Source organism: Tachypleus tridentatus, chromosome 13, assembly GCF_004210375.1.
Source record: "Tachypleus tridentatus isolate NWPU-2018 chromosome 13, ASM421037v1, whole genome shotgun sequence".
In the NCBI taxonomy this organism is placed as follows: Eukaryota; Metazoa; Arthropoda; class Merostomata; order Xiphosura; family Limulidae; genus Tachypleus; species Tachypleus tridentatus.
Genome location: NC_134837.1, coordinates 56,547,926 through 56,570,677, shown reverse-complemented (window position 1 = coordinate 56,570,677; position 22,752 = coordinate 56,547,926). Strand labels below are relative to the sequence as shown.

The window sequence follows — 22,752 nt, the reverse complement described above, 5'->3', positions numbered from 1 at the left end:
GGACTAGAAATGTGTTGTCACATTATTTACTGAGTGGTTTAAATGGTTCAAATGATGAATAAAGATCTGCTGTAAACTGTGAAGTATATATCTAAAAGAAGAAGGCACTGTTGTCTAGAAAATGCATTTTATTGTGTTTGTTGTTTCTGCTTTCATATGTAGACTTATTAGCAAAGCTGTTTCATGCACTGCAGTTTAACAAATTGATGTTACAGCTAACTTCCTTCACAAAAAAAATTTGTGTTAAGAACCTAACAAATTATTTTAAGGTAGTTTATACAAAATACTTCCAACACAGGTTAACATTGGACCAATTCTACAAGCCATTAGGACTATTTTATTGATTTACAAGAGAAAACAAATACTTATCTGTCAATGGTATTTTATTTGTTGTACAATACGTAGCTAATTTAAAATTTAATTCTTACATTTTGTGTAGGAGACTTAACATTTTTTTGCCAAAATTAACTAACTTCATGGTTTCACAGCATAACCAACTTGCATTCCAGAACACTTACCTAGCCTGACAGATAATTTGTCAATATTGAAAAGTATTTATTGTGTGTTCTAAAATATTCTGAATGTATTATATTATCAACTCCTGAAGCAAGTCTAAATTAAATAATTTAATTTATCTAGTGAATACTGTTAAAGTGGGTTTTTGATGTGTATGCTTTAATAATATTGTATAACCCTTTATATTAACTACTGAAAGTCAACTTTGAATGTTAGTGCAGACATCCTCATTTTAAGCAACAACTTTTGAAGGAAATATAATCATTGAAGCTAACATATACTACTACTGTGTAATATAAACTATGACTTACTAAAAGAAGCAAATATCACAGATTAACAACAGCATTTATAATTAGAAGCCTTTGTAACTTTTAGTCATTTACTTCTACCATAAGAAACTTTTTGGTTCACTGTGAAACACTAGCACCAGCACTTTTATTGAAATTAGATGTATCTCATTTATCATGTTTGTTGCTAATATAGAACATTTAAAATTTTTGTGCTTTTGTTAAATACTTATAGCTGAACAAATTCTAATGTTACTTTATTTATAGGAAAATATCTCAAAGGAAGTTGACTTAGCTTTGGCCAAACCATCAGTTAGTGCCCAGTCATATAAGCTTCCTCTTGATATAGACTTGAAGTTGCTACCTTCATTTATTCGAGAACACATCTTGTGGGACAAAGCAAGCTATACATATCCAGCTGAGGTTCACCAGGATAAAGCTCCTTTGGATGATATTAAGAATAAACAGACTCTTGGACAACAACCTTCAGAAGGTACCATCTTTTCTCTCTCTCATGAAGATTCTACTAACCTGAAACAGACAGAGTCAACTGTAGAATGTTTGAATAAAGCTTCTCACAATCCAGAAAAGCTTCCAATCTGGGTTAATGAACTCTCAACACACACTAATCCTTCTGATGATGAAGACAGGCTAGAAAACTTTGCTCTTCCTCCTCCATTACAACCAATAGTATTGTTCCAAGAAAACAGTAGTTTGGCTAACACAGCTGAGCTTGAATTACAAGAAAACAGTGAAAATACAGCTGAACAAAAACATTGCACAAGTGTAGTTAGAGATGAAACACAGGATAATAATGATATTCAGAAAGAAGATAAAACAGTTTAACAGAATAACTACAGCTGATGGTGAAATACAGGAAAGTAAAGCTATTACAGCTTAGTATGAAACATGCAAATAGTGGCATCATAAATGAAAATAAAACATTGGAATGTAGCAGTGAAGAATTTGAACATAGTGACATTATTGCTAGAGAAAAACATTGTACAGTAATGGCCTGATAATTTCAGTAACTGAAAATAGTGTCTCAAGTGTGTTTAGAGTAAAATATAAAAATGAAAAATTGGGAATGGTGATCTAACTGCTACATGAACCTGGCTCAGTAATCAGTTGTATATGTGTTTAACATGTTGTGTGTTATAAGATTACAGGACATCATGGAGAATTTTCTTGATAATGGATATTCATATGTTCTTTTTATAATGTTGGTGAAATGACTTAAGTATATACTGATTTTTAACACTAATAACAGGCACCAATATTTCAAACCTAATTATCTGCAAAGTGATTTTTGAAGCTTATGTCAACTTGAAAGCCTGTTTGGCTTGACAAAAAGAAACTCTCATGTTCTAGTATTCTTGTTGAGATGATTCAACATTTATAATATTTATTAGTTTCTTTAAAAAAGATAAATTATGATTGTGGTAAAACATTTATTTTGTGTTTTGATTAAGGTTTTAGTTGTTTTCCCCCAAAGGTCCTTTGCTAACAACAAAGTAAAATGATTTTGTTTAATATGTTACTAAATACCCCAATTCTAAGATTAGAGCTATGATTAACTCTGGATATGACATTTTTATGGACTACCTCTGCCTTTATCAAGTCTTATTAAAGCCTCAGCACAATGATCAGATGTCACCCCCTTCCTACACTCCAGATGCAGTTCATAAAAAAGACTTAAAACCAAGTATAATGTAGGTAGTTTGTCTATAACTTCTATAAAATAATTTATTCTTAATTCATTTTAATTGAGGGAATGCCAATATCATGCTGATTATATAGTAGTCATTTCTGTCAAAATTAAAATATTTTACATGAGAATTACTATTTTTGTATTTCCTTTGAATAATAATTTTTGTCCTAGTCAAGTTATTAAAATCCAAACTTGAAAGTTTCTCCACAATAACATTTCCTTAAAATAACTTATGGTATAAATTGATTTTCAGTATATTAGTATTTCTATTTAAAGGTAAACATATGTCATTGTCTTTTTGACACATTCTTTAAACTAATGAATATTATAAAAAATATATAGTGTAATGGCTGCTACAGTTGTACATTTTCACTTGAAAACTGAATACATTTAATACAGTAACATACATGTAAATGAAACCTTTATAATGTTTTAATAAATAAAATACCACTCAGTTTGCAGTTATACTCAACTTTGATTATTTTGAAAACTGATTAACAACTGAGCAAAATATATACTAAATTTAATGTTCATCCTGAAGAAATGCATATACAACAGAATATACTTAAGGTTACTTTAGTTTGAAAATGTTCTTATTGCAACTGTGCAGACCTTCAAAAATAATTGCTTGATCAACAGGGTTTCTAAAAAAATAAGTTTAGATGAAATTATTTTACCCTTTCAAAGAAATATGACAGTTTGTGATAATACGTTTAATATCTTGTGCAGAAAAATTAATTTTGAAATGTATAAACAGATAATACTATTTAAAAGGCAGTTCACAGATAATGTACAGATGAATAAGTATTTTAGTCACCATTTCAGAAAAGTAAAACCCACAAAATTATTTGTCTGTTGAATTTTACACAAAACTACTTAAGGGTTAGCTGCTTTATGTTTTTGAATTTAGAATGGATAGACTACAGAGAACATTCAGTAAACATCACCCACCTCCATCTCCTAAGCTACTTTTATCAAATAGTGGGATTGGCTGTCACATTATAATGCCCTTGTTATTGAAAGGCCATGTATGTTTGTTGATGGGATTCAAATCACTGTGCCATTTCACAAAACTAATCAGTTAATTTTGGTATGTGGGACACTTGAATCAAAATATTTTGTGAAAAGGGTTTATTACTACTAACAGGTCCAACTGAAATATGTTGGTTGTAACATTGTTCAATGATGATAATATATGATCATAATATATTACTTTCTGAAAATATTTAAAATCATTCACTACAAATTTATATTTCTAGCAACACCATAAAAAAAACTTAAATGTCCAAGTAAGTAAGTTTGTGCAACATGAACTGTGTGAAGAATCAATATGTTACAACTGTAGGTTATGCATATACATAATTTACAATGATTGAAATTGCCAAAAATCTTGGAAAAAAAAAGAAATTGACAGGTATTTATTCATCATAAGAAATTTATTTTTAAATATATAAACAGGTCAAAACATATGACTCTAGAACAAATTTTTATTTTTGCAACAGATTTTTATCTCTACTTTACCCCTGAATTTTTAAGCTTATTTCTATGTGAACTGGGCTTTCGAGAATTTTTTGTGTAATTCTTAGATGCTTTGTGGCCATCATTCTCTTGCACTTCAATCAGTTCATTGTTCTGTGTTCGACTGATTTTAACTTTTTTCATCTGTTTGTAACGTTTGATGATTTTCCTGCAACAAAATTATTTTAATTCAGAAACAGATTGTCTATCATTTAAAATTTTTAGAAACTTTTTATAAAAACTTGACACATTATTAACAATTCCTTTAAGTTCAAAGTGAAATGTTAAAAAAAAAATTGTTTACCGAAAACTAAATTTTAAAAAAGTTTCATTATTACTACTAATTATGAAAATCACTACTACATGAATTGTTAAACTTTGACATCATACCTATAATCTTAACACTTTAAATTTTCTCTGACTTACTCTCTTTTTTTCTGTTTTTGAAGGTCACAGAGGGGAACTGTGGTTATACTCTTTCTATGAGGAGCCTTTTGAACCAACTTTCGTTTGGTTTCCCTATTAAAAAAAACACTTATCCTTGTTTACACAATGCAATTTATATGCCAGTAGACATTACACTATTTTGAAAGATCAATGCTATAATTTTTCAATACATCCTGAAATTATTACAGGTAGCATTTGAGCATAAGACACAAACATTTTGGAAACACTAGTATAGAACCATGAACATACAACACTACATTAACTTTGTGCACAGCTCAGTCAAAATGCACATCATGATGTTTTGCTGGCTTACATTCAAAACCTAATTAACTTTATTATCAATGCGTGCATGCATACTTTGACCCTAATATGTAGGGTAACTTATAATTCAAAATTTATATTAAAGTTTTAATTTTAAAAGGAAAGAAACTCCCATTCCTCACTTCTCAGTGCTATATAACATCTCCTTTGAATCTCATTTTTAACTTTTCTCTCCTCCCTTACTTGGTTTTTAGATTGTTCAATCAATAGAAACACAAGCAGATAATTATAAGTATATATTAGAACCTCATATCTTTTCAATCTGCTGAGACATGTATAAGTAATATCAACCCACAAGTGAAGCACCACCAATCTATCTTAGCCTTCAAAAAATATATGAAAACCATGTGCTCTTAGTTGATAGCCTATTTTTAATCAGTTAACCAAGTTTTCTTTTCCTTTATAAGGGTGTTATTTGGTAATTTCTATTGACCAAATGTAAACAGTTTCCCACTTATTGTTTTGTATGATGTAAGTTCTTCAGTCTCAAGCAGTTATACAATTTTTTTTATATTTATAGTTTATTTAAAAAGCCAGTTGATTTATAGTAATTTCTGGACAATCCAGTCTAGTGCATTGTTTTGTTTTTTGTTGTTTTTTTTGTTCTAAAATTCATATGTGAAGGCTACATAACTTTTTGTTTGAACAATTAACTTTTTGACTGTGGGTAGGTACAACACAATTACTAAAGTAAACCTAAGATTAGTCATATTAGAACTTCTGATAATGTTTATTCATGAAATTCCACTGACTACCAGTAAACATTAGAGGACTTTTGTACACAAAAAATCACAATTTTCAGGTAAGTATTTTAACTAAAGATTTGCTTATATTTGGTTTCAAAATGTTGACTGTCCACAACATGCAAAGTGCTATTGATTACTTATTCTAACAGCATAAATATATTTATATTAATATTTTTGTTTTGTTGTATAAATAATAATCCTGCCACACAAGTTACCATATCAAATAGCATACAACTGGCTTACAAAGCACAAATCTATTAATCATCTTAGTATTAGCATACCAGCATATTACCAATAACATTTAAGTTACGATATATCACACACATGCATATATATATATATGTAATTACTATGTCTAAATAAATTACAAAATTTCAAGTATTTTTCTTAGACCAGTAAATAAAAAAACAACAACAATATATACAACTTATGATATGAAGTTTTTTATACTCGTGTACCATACTTGCTGGGCCTCAAATTTCACCCCAGTAGTAAGTACTATACAAGGTGGAAAATATTTTTCTATATTTTATACATGCACTTGGAATACCAAAAAATGTTATAAATTACCAGCCTGGTAACCCCAAACATCCTGTGTCATTTATCAGGTTTCCTAACTAAGCTGCATATGGGTCTATAATTTAGAATAAAATTAATTTCTGATCCAAATATCTCTTGAATATCACACTTTAAACTTTCCTATGATTATAATAGTTTTCTGAACATAAATGGTTTATGCATACCAACAAGATTATTTATTATTTCAAAATGAGTGCTTTTAATTAGTTATAAACATGAACTGTGAGAAGTAGGCATAGATAAACAAGTATTTTCAAAAGATTTGCTAAATATAATGCCTCAGCAAATAGAAAATGTAGGAAGTTATTATTTGATATTCTAGCTTGTTAATATTGGTAGGTTGAGTTTGTAATTCAGTAAAAGTTATAGACAATGTACTGTGGGCATCATGAAATGCAATCTTTAGAAAGGAAGAGGAAAATGTTCTATGACACATAAAAATCAATATTTACTTTTGAATTAGAAAATTAAGTAACATATACTATTAAAATTTGAATTATAAACTACACTTTTATGCAAAATTTTACATACTTTTACTAAAAGAAAATTTTGAACGTAAGTTACAAAACAAGATGACATTCCCTCTAATCCCTATCTGAATGAAAAGGATTATCTCAGTGAGAAAAAAATTAAGGCCCAACACATTATAGTTCACACTTACACATTTAATTCTTATTGTTTACAATAAGTGACTGATGATCTTCAATGTAATTTATTAAGGTGCACTCTGATTTAATGCAATCAATGTTTGGTTCTTAATTCCCATTACTAAATTCTGTAGTTTGACAGTTTTCAATTAAGATTTTATAGTGCAAATCAATTATTTTTCTTTTTTTTAATTGTCAAAATTTTATGAAAGAAGATCAAAAAGATGACTTACCCACCCTACCTCACAATATCACTGAAAAAACAAAACACCCTCGTAAGTAGTTTTCGAAGGTTGGGGGCATGATGGTGGGCAAAACAAAATATGAGGCCAAATTTAGTAATGAATGAATAAATATTTGCTGTGAAATTCTTATCAAGTAAGTATAGCTATAAGTTTGGCCACCAATTTTGAGTTGATTCTTTTAAGTTGCATGCTCAATCTTTTTTGGTCTTACTAATTTTTGACACCTATGATGTTTTTGATTAGATATCATGACTTTTGATCAACATAGATAAACAAACCACAGCAAGAATGTTTGTTTGTGAATTTTGTGCAGAGCTACATGAGGGCTCTCTGCTCTAGCCATCACTATTTCAGCAATGTAAGATTAGAGGGAAGGCAGCTGGTCATCACTACCCACTGCCAACTCTTGGACTACTCTTTTACCAACAAATAGTGGGATTGACTGTTGCATAATAATGGCCCCATGGCTGAAAGGGTGAGCATGTTTGGCTCGATGGGGAATCGAACCCGCAACCCTCAGATGAGTCAAATGCCTTAACCCACCTGGCCATGCTGGGCCTTAGCAAGTAAGAACATGTGATAACTTGATAATAACCAACACCATGTTTAGGATCTCAACCCTATCATTTAGAATATACCTATACTTTATAGAACCAATCAGATTCATTACAAAATATGTAATGGTAGGTTTCCTCTAAAACAATGTTAACATTCTTTATAGTAACACCATGGAAACCAGAACAACAGTTTCTTGTCATCACCTTCACAAACTCACTACAGCCATATCAAGCATCATTACTTACACTAATATTATGCAGTACGAAATGCTCTTTAGTTAGGAGAATTTCATAAATGTTAGCAAATTTGTGCTTAAATGTTGGCAATGAATAAACAGTTCAATCACATAGGATTATGAGTGCATAATCTGACAACATGACCAATACCTTCAGGAATGGAATAGCATGAATAACCATTTTATTCTGCAACTGCTTGAGATATGCAAGTAATGAACATGAAGTATTACTGAAATCTTATCTTATATGAACCCATATACTGCTGAGCTTAGTAGAGAGCCAATATTTCTGACAGTAGGCAGATTCATTTCAACCTTTCTTTCCATTCTCTATTTGGCCCTAAAACAATATCCAGTCTTGATAATGAATCTCATCAAAAAGGTTTAGTAACATGCAATGTACCACATTTGAAAATCTTTTACACCCACTGTCTGGTAGAAAATGACATGAGACTTGTTACATTTATAATGGTACACATGCGCTTTGTTGAGGGATCCCAACTATTACCATGGACAAGTACCGTTCACCCAGTTTTTTAAACTTCGGTTTTCTTTCTTGGATGTGTTATAGAAACAACTTGCATACTTGAGATTTATGTTAAGTTTCTAAAAGATCTTTATTATGTTGTGTATTATTGCCTGGGGAGCATCAATAGCTTTTGAATTTTCTCTTCTAAGAATACACCACGCTTTGCTTACCACAGCTGAGTAACCGGTTGTAGGTCTCTTTCTAGATAATTTATGGTGCCACATATTGATGGATATTCCTTTGATTTCCAGTATCACTAAGTTCAAAAGATATCTCTGAAAGTCTAAATCCCCAGTATAGACACATTCCAAGCTAAGTGTATGAATATTCTGTATCAATTTTCATTGAAAACACATTACCTAAAGAAACACCAAACGTTGGCAAAATGTAGTTCTAAAACATACCATTCAACCACAACTTTATAATAACAGCTATTATTACATGACTTGCTGATTTGTTTATTCAATATCATTTTAATATAACGCATTCTGCCCCTCTCTAAGACAATGCACTGGGAACACAAGTTTTAATATAAATAGAATTCTTTAAAATAAACTTTAAAATGTTTATATATGTATGTTGAACCCTAATTTTTTTACACACTGTCAAATTTTTAAATCTTATCTTCTTTTTTCTGCACAATGGGTTTTGTAAACTCTTTCCCATGAGGAATCACACCCCAGATTTTACTGTTATCTCTAAACTTACTACTGACTCACTAGAGAACAATTCTGAAACAATGTGATGAAATTACTTCAAATGCTAGTGTCTTCATGTGATCAGCTTTCAAAGGTGTGATAAAAACATCACAAACACTTACTTTGAAGGTTTTTTCATTTTCAGCATGTAATCAGGGACATGGCAACCAGAATTTTTCATGATCTGAGCTATACTGCAATAAAGAAAAATAATATAATTTTTGTACACATTCTTAATACACTTTAAAATTCATACATAGATAACTTTATTAACATGCATTTTATAGGATTTATATTTTGTCTATAAATTTTTAATTTTTTAGACAAGACTCAGCTGATGAAAATTTCAAGCAAAACAAAAACAAAATTTATGCCAAACAGTAGTTAAATATGACTTATAATTTCAAATTATTTGATTTACAACTTTTCTCTTTTTTTTAGTATGGGCAACAAATCAAAGAATTCAGTCAGTGATACACCTTTCACCCACCAGAAGTCACTGTCCAAAAAGTCTTTTAAATAGTAATATGTTTATATTTTTTTCTGGAAGATAGTCTCCAAATTCTTTTCTTTATCTTTAAGCCTTTCAAGTAAATTATAAGAATGAACTGCAGTCAAGGAGTCATGTAAGGCAAGTCTAGTTTAACAGTTATTACTGTACCTAGAAAGACCACTGCTGTTACTGTTTATCTGTAATTGTGTAAAGAAATTCACAACAGTGTAGCTGACCACAAACATGGTGTTCACCCATGTGTCATTTTAAGGTCCAGCACTGACAACTCCAACAAGTTCTTTTTTTTTCTTTATTTAATATATACTTAAATATTAGTTTCAATAAATACAACAGGAAAAACTTGTATTTTTATATCTTAGTGTGTACATGTACATTTTTCCTAAGTAAGGGAAATATTATTAACATTGCTAATGTACTATATAGATCATAAAACCATGTACTCTGTGTACTAGTGAAAATCTAGGTTATCGATTGCACAGTGTATATTTTTACCCAGTAAAAAAGTTGGATAGGGTAAAGAACCATCTTTATCTTCTTGGTTCCTCGTAGATTTATGCCACTGTAGCCATTCACATCTGATTCACACTGTAAAATGCATAATTACCAAGTTTCTTTGAGAATGCTAGGCCCTCTTACTTTTGGTATCCTTTGAAATGTTAAGTGAAAAACTACCTGTTTGGTGGTGGTATTTTTGTGACTTGAGTTGCAACATCCTGAGCAAGAGTTTGAACCTTCTTATGATCTGTTTTATTAAAATGTACCCTGAGCCATCTCTCTCAGGTGATGTATTAATGACAATCCAAACAGTGTGGGTATACAGACTATCTAGAATCAACTTTAATACACAATCATAAATAAACTCCAGTGACTTTGATTCACTTACACACTGAATTCACATTCAACTGGGTCAAGTGACTGCTCAATATACGTATCTGGCACATTCTGTAATCTTTTATAAACTTCAGATCACCTTTAGTGTTTTTGACTGAGTAACAGGCTATTACATCTACTCCTTGTTCTTTCATCTTTAATATCACTAATTTAACTACAAACGTGATCAAAATATTTCACCTCTTCAAATCAAGAGATAATTTTGATACAATTAATTCCAAAGCACACACCAAACTGTCAGGCTGTCTTTCTATTGTATTACTTATATTTATTTTACCAAAATATCCTTGTACTTAAATTCAGATCACCGAGACTTGTGGAATTTGGTTCTCTCTCCTTTAGTTTGGCTCTACACTACATTGTTAAAGACATCACCTTTAGTTTGGCTCTACACTACATTGTTAAACACATCACCTTTAGTTTGGCTCTACACTACACTGTTAAACACATCACCTTTAGTTTGGCTCTACACTACATTGTTAAAGACATCACCTTTAGTTTGGCTCTACACTACATTGTTAAAGACATCACCTTTAGTTTGGCTCTACACTACATTGTTAAAGACATCACCTTTAGTTTGGCTCTACACTACATTGTTAAACACATCACCTTTAGTTTGGCTCTACACTACATTGTTAAACACATCACCTTTAGTTTGGCTCTACACTACATTGTTAAAGACATCACCTTTAGTTTGGCTCTACACTACATTGTTAAACACATCACCTTTAGTTTGGCTCTACACTACATTGTTAAACACATCACCTTTAGTTTGGCTCTACACTACATTGTTAAACACATCACCTTTAGTTTGGCTCTACACTACACTGTTAAACACATCACCTTTAGTTTGGCTCTACACTACATTGTTAAAGACATTAATTCAAATACTTACTTTCTAAGAATATTTGTATTTCTAGATCACTGAATAGTTTCACAAAATACTTCAGTGTACAAATTTTGAACCTATTTACCTTTTTCTGATCATTTCTTGTTCATGTTATCTCTCCAGCATAACTAGAGATATCTGAAGAAGTCATAAGATCTTTGCATGTGTCACCATATCCCTCAATGTCATTTAACCTGACATCTCCAAAGTATCTAAACATGCTGATGAAAGTTGTTTTCTCCAAATTTTGTCTCACTAATGCTTAGATAGAATATATCCTTTTTAAATTATTACTTTCTTAGGCAATTTCTGCACTGTTTTTGAAAACTGTTCCATTTTCTTGTTGAACAGTTTTCTTACTGGCATACAGTTTCTTATAATTAGGAAGAAATTTTGAATACTTTGCAAGAAACTTTTTCAAATTCATAAAATTTTTCAAACAAAAGAAGATAACATCCTCTGTTAAGCATTGCATTGTGAGCAAAAATCTGAAGTCAAAGATCCAGTGTACAAACATACGTATTAAGAAAAACCAACATACTTTTTCTGTTAGCTTAATACAATGAACTCAAACAGAAATCAATTCCTTAACACTGAAAAGTATTCAAAATACTCTCTTATGTATGAGACAAAGAGAAGCCAAAGTAATCAAGTGCAAAAAGAAAACACTAACATTAGATTCTCATGGGTGAATCCCTATGTTGATGGCCTGAACTGGCTTTAATACACAATTAATATGCAACTTAATCTCGTTAATTCTGATAAAGAAATGCTAAGAGCACCCTAGTTAAAAAATAAAGCTGAGGCAGCTTATTACCAGAGGTACCCTAAAATGCTGATCTACACTGACACAATTTACATGTATATAATACAAACTCAAAATGCACATTAGCTGAGTTTTTTGTTCAGAAACTTTTTTTTGTAAAGCTTGTGTAATTGTTGTATATGCTAGTGTAATTTTAGGGACTTTTGCAAGACAGTTTTTACCAAACGTATCATTCATTTCTCTCTGGAACTTGTAATTTACAAAGGGTTAACATTTTTCTTAAACAGAAAATGTACTTCCAGTAGGTACTTCTCTCCTTTCATACGAAGCTACCTTAGTCTTCTTTCTGTTATTTAAGCATTGCTAAAAGATTTTCATGCTCAGTGCAATCAGGCTATACACACCATCAATTTTATGCCACTTCTGGTCATGTACATATGATGCGACTACCCTCCACCAGTACTATTGTTCTATCTATATTGGAGCAGCTAGCTTACACTGCTATTCCTACTCAATCCTTACTTTTAAGAATTGACAGGCTATGAAAGAACACCATCAATGGAGAGGAAGGGTTGGAAGTGTTTGAGAAAGGCATGTACTTATCAAAAATGCATTTTCAGTGTGAGAAAAATGTTAACTTCAGATACAGTCTTACCTCCTCTCACACAAAACTAGAAACCCACATTGCAAAGGTGGATGGGTCAGTTTAGACACACAACATTGAAATTAAGCAGAAAATGATAACCCAGTGTGAACTGGTGTGCTCCAAGATGAAAATGAAGCACACTTGTGGAGTACTGCATAGGAAAATAAATTTGATATGGGTATAAAAATGATGTAGACAAGTGCAATTTGTTCTGAGAAATGCATTCTATAGTAAAATATAAACCAAGTTAGCTATATAAATACACAACTTCAACTGGACAGACGAGGTTCCATAACCCTTCCTCAACTTTAGAAGGCTGAGGATCAAAAAAAGATAAAAACAAATGTATTGTAGCATAAACAGTGACTAGTGCATGTGGAATATTTTACATAGACTCATTATCCCGAACCACAAGTAAATATAACATCGTACATCAGGCAAACAGAGTTACAAAGATGAAGTTAGCTTTCAGACAAAACCAGACAAACTCCCAAAACCACCATAAAAGCAAAAAGTGCGACAAACCAAACCTGGCGTTGTGGGGTTGTGACACTGCCTCAACTCAACTGTACAAATGGGGTAATATCTGTAACTAGTTTTACAAGTAGAAATCATTCACTCGGCCATAAATGCAGGAAAGAGGCATCCTTCGTTCAAATTTACAAAGGCAACATGGAACATTTGCTCAACAATGGGAATAATGTATAAAAGTCCTCTTGCCAGTATTATGAGGCACATGAAGATCCCAAAACTAAATTGTAGGAGCAGAGAAAGCACCTTCTCCAACAAGAATTGATAGGAAGAAGGATTGCTACTGCCAATAACTGTACGAATATGGTAGCACCATCTTGATCCTGGCAGAATTATAAAGTGGATTCTGCACAGGTTGGATCTGCTCCAACTGACAGCTGTCCACCTTAGAAAAGACATCCAGAGGAAATGAACTTTGCCCTCTTTTCAGTGAGAGTATAATCTTGAGAATGTAAGGTAAACTGAATTTCTAAACACATCATGATCCACCACCTGAGTGACTGGGAACTATGAAGTGGTAAGGACTCCCGTGCTCCAATGGAAGACAATAAAGGGGAGAGAATATGCAGTCTGGGGTCTGGAGGAACATTACACCAGAAAAAAAATACAATGGGAGTCCACAATTCCATACTGCAGACTAACCCTAATTTATTCAGTCAAAAAATAAGCAGGAATGAGCAGAAATCCCATTCTGCTTTACTCATTAAGTCCATGCAAGATGGTCTACTGCTGAGTGAAATTTGCTGGTATCTAGAAACACATGCACATACAGATATGTGCATACCAGTGAGAATTATAGTACAATCAGTAAACAGTGTTGGTTTAAGGCAAAGTATACCTGATAAGGAAACACCTACCACCATTACCAATGATAAAAATGAGTGTTGCTGAAAGATAAAAAAACAAAAGGATGTAATAAGACCTACCCCAGTCAAAAGTGTAGAATTTCCATGGGAGGGAAGTCATATCTACCTGAAGAGAATACAGTCAGATCATGCAGAATATGAGCAATGAAGGTATTGGGAGTAGTCCACATTCCAGCTTGAATGCCTTTCTTCAAAGGATGGCAAATGCAAACAGCTAAAGACATGGTAATATGACAAATTTGATAAGAAGAAATGATGTGGAGATGGTGATCTTCCATGGTTAAGTCCTAATACACATGTTTAAAGAGTTGATAAACTCAACCAGTTATCATGACAAGGGTTAGATCATGGAAAATGGAAGGGTTTCAAGGAATAAAAAGTCAGGAAAATGAACTATGACAAAAGACAGTGCATGCCACATAACACCTTAAGGGTCAGAATGGGAATACATGTGGGAGATGGATGGTAATGAAATGAGTGTGAAAACCAAATCACCTTCACAAGTAGCATAAATCTCAGGATAGAGAATTACACAAGAGGAATGGTAACCATCTCTCATCCTCCTCAATCATTGGCTGAGAAACCCAGTATCATCTGAAACGTGCAGGAGCCGCCTTTGGATGTCTCCAAACATGAGTTTTCCAGAATCAAGACATTATCACAATCACTAAGATGCTTGTATACAAGGCAGTTGTTATCTCCACCCTCCTGTACAGGTCTGAAACATGGGTCACGTATCGTTGACACCTGAACCAGCTGGAATGCTTCCACCAAAGGTGCACCTGGAGTATCTTGAAGATCAAATGGGAGGAATACAGATCCAACCTCAGCATCCTGAAAGAAGCCAAGATCAGCAGCATTGAAGCCACCATCATCAAGCGCCACCTCCGATGGAAAGGCCACATGCTCCAAATGGATGACAGCCGACTCCTCAAAACAACTTCTGTATGGTCAACTGAAAAATGGAAAACGATGGCCTGAAGACAACACTCAAGAGCTGCAACACTGATGTTAACAACTGGGAAACTCTTGCTCATGACTGAACCACCTGGAGTTCCCTTATCCATCAGGGAGCAGAATTCTTTGAGTCATCAAGAAGACAACATTTTGAAGAGAAGCAAGAGAAGAGGAAACAATGTTAGCTATTAATGAAACCTCTCCTTTCCTCTGAACTGACCTGCCCTTACTGCCAACCATAATTGGCTTGTGGAAGCCAAGCAATAGAGGATGCAGCTAGTGTTAATGGCATTCATATCTGATTGATGACATCTTTATGCAAGAAGGAGAAAGAAATAGGTATTGAGGGAGAGATGGTACAATAACACATAAACAAAGGTTCAAAGGGAGGGTGGGAAAAAGGCATAACTAAAAAGGCACATTGAGATCCTGATCAGACAAATCAAAGGAATGTGGAGAACATATATGACTTGAAAGGGACAGACAAGGAGAGAAATGACAGGGGAAGACAAATCCTTACTAAACTTGAAGAAGTGGAGGGTGTTCAACAAGACTGCCCAATAGCTAGACATGGTCAATGGGGATAAGCCTTGGTCAAACAACCAGGTGAAGAACTGGAAAAGACAAAGAATGGAACAGTGGGAAAGAAAGAAGCTACATTGTGGTAAATAGACATGGAAGAAGGTCTGATGGATCAGGAATGAAAATATGCAACACACAGGACAGGGTTAGTCCCCAGGCTAAAGCAATAGACCTAACAAAAATAATGCACAAAGAGGGAGTGTGGTGATGTCTGGATGAACAATGTCTGATCAAGGTCAATGGGGTAAAGACCAATACAGAGATAAAGAGTAGAGAAGACTGGACAAGTAAAGGTAGAAACAGAAGAAAGTATGGTTACACCACAAAATACAGATCCATAAGTTCAACAAAACATATGGAGTGATTTAAATTAGGGATAGAACTGTGGAGAGAAGTTGAACAGGAGGATAAGCATAGCTGTGAAAATCTCTCCTATCTTGACTAAACACATCCATCCAAATTTAGAAATGTATTCTCAAGATGGCTGGTTTGAGTTTTAAAACTTTAATTAAAATATTGTACAGAACGACGTTTCAACCTTCTTAGGTCTTCTTCAAAAACATACTCAGATTGAAAAGGAATAGAAATTGCTAGCTGGACATATAGCTCTAGCTACTTCCTCTGCAGATAAAATCACACCAGTCCTGGAAAGTTGTACAATTTGTGCTGATGACTGTCAAAGGAATTTCAGTTTTGACACATTGAACTTCAACTTCATAATAAGTTCACTTAGAATTTGAGAACAAGTAACAAATTCAAACACAAAATTTAAACATGGAAAAGTAAAACTGTTACATTATTAGAAACAACAATGAAGCACAATCAGCAACTGTAATCACATGTAAAAAACACATTTAAACAATGCAATTTAAAAAGTAAGGATTGAGCAGGAATAGCAGAGAGAGTTAACTACACCAATATAGATGGCACAATAGTGTTGGTGTAGAGTAGTCACATGATATATACATGATCAAAAGTGGCATGATGGGGTATTGATGGGATATATAGCCTGATGCACTGAGTATGAAAATTTTCAAGCAATGCTTAATGGGCAAAAAGAAGATTAAAATACCTTTCTATCAGGAAATATAAGATCATATTAGAAATTAACAATAAAATTAAAGTATTTTCAGGGACTGTTAAGTCTACTTTTAGAGCACATAGGTAATTTTTTTCTCTTGGACTACTGCTGTTACCTTCGAAGGTTTACTCCATCATCTTCTGTGAAGAAGGTTACTGCTTGTCCTGGTCTCCCAGCTCTGCCTGTTCGCCCTAAAAAATAAGCATGAGTGAATCAGTGCATTACATTATTAATTTATACACTAATAACTAAAAAGAAACCGATATTATCTTAAAATTAAAGTTTGACTAATACCATATATCTGATAAAACCAAAACCTTAAAATTTTATTTTTTTTCAAACTTTTCCATACATGGAATAATACTGAAAGTTTAAAACATGTGCCAAATAACAGTCAGTTTCAAACTATTTTTTTAAACCTGAAGATGACCTGAGAAGGTTGAAATGTTGTTCTCTACTTTATTTTAATTAAAGTTTCTAATACTCATACCAGCCATATTTAGAATATATTTTTAATTCAAGTGGGTTTCTTGACAGTTGCTATTTGTTTTACTGTAGTCAATCTATACAAAATTTACGAGATCACTTGCCCATACATTGTAAAAGTAAAACAATAACACAAAATAAGAAAGAGAGAAGCTCTACTGGGATTTATCATTGATCACAATTATACTTTATACATACAACTTGTTTGATATTTATTTATAAGTTATGTTTGGCATACTGATGCAATTATGTAACCCATTAAAACACAAATAAACCTTACATGGTTGATAATGGCATAAGATTACTTAAAAAGTTATTGCACAACACTATAAGTCTACATTCTTATCAAGCCTAAGTACTCTAGCCTTCTCCTTGTTGTAATATTTGCATAGCTTTCAAAATGAAATAATATAATCCAGAATCAAAAAAGCATGAAAAAATACCAAGATCTTTAATTAACTGCAAATAATTCCTAAAAACATAGTTTCTCTTTTCAAGTGTGATTTTATTAGACTAATATTTTAAAACTAATAAAGGTAGAGAAATTCCATTGTAAAGTATCAGCAAGTTTGAATAATTTTGAAACCAAGGATATTGTCTTTCATTGGTTTTTAGCTGGAACAAGTTTCAATTTTTAAACTACAAATTCAAAATCATTTGTCAAGATTCTCCACTAATTTATCCAGTAAACCCACAGCTGTGTTTATACTCCATATAAAAGCTACAGAGTTTATTTGGAGACAACGTAAGTCATGACAGTAATAATGAAATAAAACAAAATTAAATGCTTTACAGTTTTCTACAGATGATACAAAATTAAAAATTCAGAAGTTTTCAGCTTTTGGTTGTATATTTAACTACAGCAAGATTATCAAAAATTTTAACATCATGTTCTAAACTATTCTCTGGTTCAAAATTTTTAACAGGCTCCTCGCAAGCCAGTGGGGAACATTTATGTTGCAAAAAACATATCTAATTCAGTTTTCCTTAATTTGACATTTTTTGGACATATTTATCAGCCAAAAAGAAGGCATTTTATGCACTCTTTTACCATTAAAGCTATAAAAAAAGTGATATGAAGTGGTAAGGTGACTGAAGTAAACACATTATGAGCATAACAGCCAAGCACAAGAACAATGAAATCTCCAAATGTTTAGAACCACTTTGGTAGATATTATGCAACAACCCAAGTACAACATTCCTGACTACACATCCTACTGCTGACTATTGTGGTGCTTCAACTTTCCCTATGGAATTGCAAGTAGAATCATTTGTATTTTAATTGAAAGTTAAACATAAAAAGGAGATTGAAAAAACATAAAAGGTTACCAGTTGGTTAATTGATGATGTTGAGAATGGTTTTATTGATGTATGTACTGAATTTACTCCTGGCAAGTGTACCTTAATACCAGCTATTATGGAAACTTAAGGATGCTGTATTTCACCACAAATTTATAATTTAACCTATCAGCATGGATCACAGCTTAAAGGCTATGTCATTAAATTTGATGACTTGCATTCAAAATTTTATTTGACTATTATCTGATGAATTTATGTCCCTGAGTATGATATTAAGATTGCAGATTATAATTCTAATTTTAGTAATTTACATTCCTTAAATTCTTAATTTAAAAGAATATAATAAAAACATACCTAAATATTGATTTCTGTGTGTCCTGTGGTAATTTAAGTGAAGAATTTGTTCAAATTAGATGTCTGTGATGTTTAACTACAAATCAAAATTACACTGTATGTTGGATAGTCAGCATTTGAAAAGAAAAAAGGAAAGAGAAAAACATTACTTAATAAGTCTTTTAAATTCAACAAAGGATATGATATTTTGTTAACAAGTCTTGTAATGTTTACTGATAATCTGCTAAATTTTATGAAGATACACTTACTAATTTATAATATTACAGTATGAAAATTTCAAGAAGTACAAAATAGTTACATGGTCATCCCTGTGACTGAGCATATGTTGAAAGAGTTACCAAATGAAAACTTGTCTCAAAGTTGTCTCAAAAAGATATGTCCAAAACAACACTGGGAGTTTCTGAATTAAACATACTTATGTTCAACAGATAGCAATGTAAAGAAATCCCTTGGCTCCTAAGACATATGTTAATATTGATGAATGTTTTAACTGTTAAGTAAATTTTCATTACTGATATGCAAATATGCTATGTTACATATTAACATCATTGTGATACCCAACAGTTAAATCAGTTAACAATCTTGTTAAATAAATATCTTTCTTTAGCTACCAGTTTACCTGCTACAGCACTACACTGTCAAATAAACCAAATCTAAATGTACAAAACATGTCACTTTGGCATCACTGTTCTCATCTGTAGTGCCATGATACTTCGCACGCAGACACAAATCATTTTTATAAAGAGAAATTGAACCTCTGTGTATTTATCACATAAAAAAAATATAAAGTGATAACACAACCTTTCAAATACACTTACCTATCCTATGAATGTAAGAAATGGCAGATGGTGGAAAGTCATAATTTACAACAAGATTTACTCCCTTGAAATCAATTCCTCTACCCATCAATTCTGTACAAATCAAAATCCAGATTTTTCCCCTTCTGAAACTTTTTACTACATTATCTCTCTGAAGCTGAGACCTATCTGCATGTATCACATCCACATTAATTCCATCGTATATGAGTTCACTGAACAGCTCCTTGGCCCTTTCCTTGGTTTGTACAAATACAAGAACAGGTGGTACAATACCCTAATGAAAATAAGGTAAAAGTAGTATGTGTATGTACAATAAAAACAATAAAATGTAAATAATTTTCTACATTACTATTACTACTTCTTTCTCATAACCTGTACCAGAACACTAAGAATTATTAATTTTTATGAGATGTTATATCAAAGCCATTACACTGAGATCCGTTTTGGCTATTTAAACACCACACAGCACAAGAACTATAGACTGATGTTAGTAATGACATACAAGAGGGTACAGTATTTAAAGTATTTTTCTGTAGAGTTCTCTCTTCCTCTTATATTTAAGGAAATTTTTGGGCTTGCTACTCAGCCCTTCATAAGACAAGACTCAAAATGAATCTAAAAACACTGGAAACCAAGAAAAGATGCAGAAAAAACTATATAGGAAAATAGTACCAAAAAGAAAGGATTGTAGTTAAAAAACAAACAAAATATGCTATCTACTCCAAGTTAGTATCTACATTTCAGGTAATGGTTACTTGACCATGATATAACATCTTCAAACATCTTTAGTAGTTAAAAAATTACTTGGCAAATAATTTGGACACCTCATCTCTTAACCACTACAAATGAATAAAGCTTGTAAAACTTTTATAACTTGACCTTTCTTTTTCCACACTTTAATAACACAAGAAGTTACAAAATGTTTATTCTAAGTTCTTATGATAACTTACTTTCTTAACCATGTCTCTGAAGGCTATAAGTTTTCCTGATTCACTGCCCACAAACAGTAGTTTTTGCTCAACCAAATCCACAGCAGTGTTCCTACACAAAACAAAATTTTCTTTTTGGAAAATAATAATAATAAAATGAAAATATAAAACCTTTTATATTCTTTTACTTCCACCATAGAGAATTCAGTAAACTAGTGTTTTTCCTTTTAACCTTTTCCATGTGGGATAGGTGCATTGCATCAAATTTATAACAGTCAGAGTAACCATGAGATTTTAATAATTTAAGAGTATTTTCATAATATTCTGCATTCTATCAGTAAACATTACAAGACATGTGTACACAAAAAATCAAAACTTTTTAATCTTTTTATTAAAGATTTACTCAAATTCTTGCTTTATCTTACCTAATCTAACTTTGAAAATTTTCTCATTTTTACGTTTTAGTTACTTTATAATAATAAATAACAAATATAGATAAAAACAAGAAATATACTGTTTACCTACGTTCTTTTATTTTTTACTGTCCACTGTCAATGAAACGTAAGCCTACTTTTTTGTACTAACAGTACAAGTACATTAAATAATTTTTTAACCAATCAAATAATGCAAGTAAAAGCACAGAATAACACACAAAAAGCAAATATAACTGTCATAATTTTTCTCGATCTCCAAGTATGTGATAAAAGATGTCAAAAATTCATCGAATTCATCCTTTGGGAATAAAGTTTCAAACTGGTACTGTTTGTGTGTTTTAGAAATTTGTGCAAAGCTACATGAGGGCTATCTGCACTAACCGTCCCTAATTTGGCAGTGTAAGACTACAGGGAAGGCAGCTAGTCATCACCACCCACCACCAACTCTTGGGCTACTCTTTTACTAACGAATAATGGAATTGACCATCACATTGTAATGCCCTCACGGCTGAAAGGGCGAGCATGTTTGGTGTGATGGGGATTCGAACCCACAACACTTGGATTATGATAAATTGGTATTGAAATAGAAAATTCTCTGTAGAAAAAAACAATGGAATCTAATACATTTACTGGATTAAAACTATGGCTTTCTAGTGGTTATAAATAATATGGTATTAAACATCAGATAGCATGACTAACAATTTGTGAAAGAGAAAATGCGACAGGTGGGCGTGGAAAGTCTCTCTGGCTTATGGTTCCATAAACAAATGAGATTTAAAACTATACAATTTGCATGAGTAATAATTATATTATAGTGATTAATTTACATTAAATTAAATACTACACAGAGGAGTAGTAAACAAATTAAAGAACAGGGAAGAACTACAGTACAAATGTCACAATTCTTTTACCAAGGAAGGTTGAGAATTTGTTAATATATTTCCTTATGAAATTAAGAACTTAAAACTAACATTATATTAAAGTTCGGTATATTAAATATGTTTTGATGCTGAATTTACTCATATACATCTACATAAATATAACAGTGCTATTTGTTGTTGGTCCATGTAACAACTTCACAGGGCATGGAAGGATCTTTATCAGATGTGATATGGTGATTCACCAAGCCCATGGAAAAATATATACAAATTTTTAGTTTTAAATTTTGTTTTGCAGTTTACATGGGTATTTTTTACAAGTATATATACAGGAAGCAACTTTTCACGCCCTAAGATAACCTTTTATTAATCATGAATATAACTAACTTCCATATAGGGAACATGTATTCCAGCTAGTTGATAAGGTAACTTAATTACATTTTGAATGTAACTGATAAAAAGCTATGACATGTGCAGAAAAGGTGATTATATGGAAAGAGTTAATGGTATGAAATGAACATAAAAATACATGCTAAACTGCTAATTATTTGCCTGTTAACATCCATGACCTGTCTGCCCACATTCTATTCAGTGTTTGGTTACACAAGTTTCTGTAACTATTTGAGACCCAGATGCATCAGTTCAATGCATTAGAGTATGGTTTGTTAAATGCACTGCAAGAAAAAACTATTTGATTATATACCTTGAAACTTCACAATTATTTTCTACAGATCATGTAATATTTGTGAATAAAACAGCTTATTTTTATACACAGTATTTGTATGAACTAGCAG

At 32.0% G+C, this 22,752-nt stretch overlaps 2 protein-coding genes across 10 annotated transcripts in view; one reads left to right on the top strand and one right to left on the bottom strand.

Moving 5' to 3' along the window:
• LOC143238490 (rab5 GDP/GTP exchange factor-like) overlaps positions 1-2,979 on the top strand; it is a 29,999-nt gene extending 27,020 nt beyond the window's left edge. For all 8 annotated transcript variants that reach the window (XM_076478774.1, XM_076478772.1, XM_076478771.1 and 5 more), the window contains one exon: positions 1,071-2,979. In XM_076478774.1, coding sequence (XP_076334889.1) covers positions 1,071-1,649 — 579 coding nt within the window. In that variant the 3' untranslated portion in view covers positions 1,650-2,979. The remainder of the gene's footprint in view (positions 1-1,070) is intronic.
• Positions 2,980-3,931: 952 nt separating this feature from the next.
• Positions 3,932-22,752, bottom strand: part of ais (DExD-box helicase 52) — a 39,326-nt gene continuing 20,505 nt past the window's right edge. For both annotated transcript variants that reach the window (XM_076478775.1, XM_076478776.1), the window contains exons 9-14: positions 20,668-20,758; positions 19,718-19,991; positions 16,876-16,951; positions 9,160-9,231; positions 4,459-4,551; positions 3,932-4,201 (exon numbers count right to left, since the gene is read on the bottom strand). In XM_076478775.1, the coding sequence (XP_076334890.1) occupies positions 4,027-4,201; positions 4,459-4,551; positions 9,160-9,231; positions 16,876-16,951; positions 19,718-19,991; positions 20,668-20,758 (781 nt within the window). In that variant the 3' untranslated portion in view covers positions 3,932-4,026. The remainder of the gene's footprint in view (positions 4,202-4,458; positions 4,552-9,159; positions 9,232-16,875; positions 16,952-19,717; positions 19,992-20,667; positions 20,759-22,752) is intronic.